The sequence below is a fragment of the Crocuta crocuta genome, unplaced genomic scaffold (genome assembly GCF_008692635.1).
Source record: "Crocuta crocuta isolate KB4526 unplaced genomic scaffold, BGI_CrCroc_1.0 scaffold61, whole genome shotgun sequence".
Lineage (NCBI taxonomy): Eukaryota > Metazoa > Chordata > Mammalia > Carnivora > Hyaenidae > Crocuta > Crocuta crocuta.
In genome coordinates this window covers 10,718,294-10,720,710 of record NW_027528369.1, presented here as the reverse complement: position 1 = coordinate 10,720,710, position 2,417 = coordinate 10,718,294, and the positions used below count along the sequence as shown (strand labels likewise).

Genomic DNA, 2,417 nt, shown 5'->3' with positions numbered 1-2,417 from the left:
TCCATTCTTCTGTCTCTGACTTTCACACACTCTCTCTTTAATGAAAAAACTCTAATTGTTTGGTGGATTATATTTTCAGTGAAGAATTTGGGGGGGTTTTGTGGAACAGAACTACTCAGAAATGGACACAGAAAATGGGGGTTTTGTCCCCTTCCCCATTAAAAAGGGAAACAGGAAATTGTCATTTTATAGCTGGAGGTCTGAGCCGCCGTGACACAGAAGCCACCCCGGGGCCGTGTGGCCAATGCGGTGAAGACGGTAAAAAAGGTTTCAATTTCCAACTCAAGAAACGTATTTTGGTTTCAGATTTTTTTTTTTCTTTTTAATGTCAAACTCTTTGGCTTTAAGTAGAAATCCAAAAAGTTTTTTTAAAAACCGGGAAGGAAGCACACCTGTAAGCTACCTTGCCAGCTAGCCAGCCAAGGATGCCGGACACACCTCTGCTCCAAAGGAAATCCAAAAAGCAAACACAAAAAGTCAGAATCCAAAACGTTTTTGTCACTGCCAAAGTAGCTTCCCCACGGTTTCCCCCCACTCCTGGATCTGTTCACCTGTGTCCTGTTCGCTCGCCTCGATTCTGTGTTTGGGGTGCGGGGGACCGGGATCTGGAGGGCGTCGCCCGACAAGAAGCGGCGTGTCTCTTTCCCACGACGGCAGAGCCTCCGCTGGGCGCGCCAGCGCCGCGTGGACATGCGTGCAGGGCCCCCCCCCCCGACTGTCCTCACGCCCTCTGTGACTTTTCATCACGTTGCATGTTTTCCACTTGTGAGAAAGCGCTAACGTGTCCTTCCCAGGAGAGAAGAATTCCGAAACAAAACTGTGACAATCTTTCGGGTTGATTCCTGACTGCTTCTCGAAGCAGCAGGAGACAGCAACTGGGCCTTGTGACTGCCGCTTCTCCTCTACCTCTCCCCCCCCGCCCCGCGAGGCCGGCCCGGCCGCACCTGCTCCCCTCTCTTCACGCTGTTGCAGAAATAGAAGAAAAGCTACAGACAAGAAAGGTCTGTTCTCAGCGCACCCGCCGGAGGCTCGGTCAGCTGTATATAACCCGCGTCCCTGTCCAGCCGCTCCTGGGGGAGGCGCTCTCTCGTCCCCCAGCCCTGTGCCCTCGCCCCACTCAGCCGCCCCGTGATCTCAAGGAGGAGATGAAGGCGTAAGGAAAGCCTCACGTGTACTCAGTGGGAGGACTCGTCCCACAGTCTGGCATTTTCTTGCATCGCTGAGAGGGACCCGCGGGACTGCAGTGCAATCCGGGGAGCGGCCAGCTACTGAAACGGGCTCCTGGGGGCCCCGCCCCGAGGCAAGAAGTCGACGGCGTCATACGTTAATGTGAATGTACATAGTCCTTGCAGAGGTCCAAATAATGATGTTCGTGGTGAAGGATGAAGGGATGTTTGCCAAATAAAAAAGAGAAACTACGGAAGCATATAAAGTTTAGGAAGTAGGTTTTCAAGGAAATCGGAACCGTGTCCTGTGGGAGCAGTGGGCTTTGCTGTGAGTCTGTCAGGTTGTAAGAGTCCCTCATTCGGTACCGAGAGGCGGGGTTCCGTCCAGCTGCCGCAGGCTGGGGGCCGCCCCACACCCGCCTCGCAGCAGAACCCAGTTCTCGAAGTCGAGGGGGCCCCATCCTATCCTCTGGAAATTTCCCCAGGCTCCAGCCACGGGTCTGTGGACGTGTCAGGGGGTTGCTTTTGGGGATTTCAGAAAAGCGAGGACCGGTTTGGGGTCTGGGCTCCTGACGGGACAGTCGGGGCCTCCCCTGGCGTGTCCAGGCTCCCGACTTTCTCTTCGGCGAGCATCCGACCTCTTAAAACAGTGGTTTCGGACGTGCACCGTGCAGGGGGTGCTCTTGGACCCTGTTCCCCGAGGTTGTGCCGGTGAGTGGCTGGCTATGAAGAGCGTCTGTCCGGGGTACGGGGTGCGGGGTCTGGGTGAGCGGATCGAAGGCCCCGAGGACTCATGACCCTGACATCAGGACCGGGCTGGGCCACTGGTCTGAGGCGGGGCATGGAGGAGCGAGCCTGTCTGCCTCCCCTCACAAGGGGACCTTCGGGGACAAGCAGACACATCAGAGAAAGCATGCCGGCCGGCCGGTGGCGTCCCAGCCACGCCACAGGCTGCGGGGCCCCGATGGGCCAGCCCCTCCCTCCCTAGCTGTTGGGAAGAGCTCAGCCACCCTCAAGCTGTCTTCCCGGTGTGGTTCCCACACTCGTGTCCCACACGTCAGGAAGCCACCACGCACGGGGGCTGCCGCAGCCGGGCATGGAGGGCCCAGCACAGGCTGCCGGGTGGACCCTGCGGGCATCGGGGACTGCGGCCAGGTGGGCAGGAGGCTTGCCGCCGGGAAGCTGAGGCCCAGAGCCGGCAGGAGGGGAAGGGCCTGGGAAGTGCTGTGTCGGCACATGCCACTCGGGCGG

At 58.1% G+C, this 2,417-nt stretch overlaps 1 protein-coding gene across 1 annotated transcript in view; it reads left to right on the top strand.

Moving 5' to 3' along the window:
- Nucleotides 1–2,417, top strand: part of CBFA2T3 (CBFA2/RUNX1 partner transcriptional co-repressor 3) — an 82,188-nt gene that overhangs the window by 75,893 nt on the left and 3,878 nt on the right. Inside the window, exons 14-15 of the mRNA XM_077754193.1 lie at nt 1,122–1,153; nt 2,228–2,321. Coding sequence (XP_077610319.1) covers nt 1,122–1,153; nt 2,228–2,321 — 126 coding nt within the window. The remainder of the gene's footprint in view (nt 1–1,121; nt 1,154–2,227; nt 2,322–2,417) is intronic.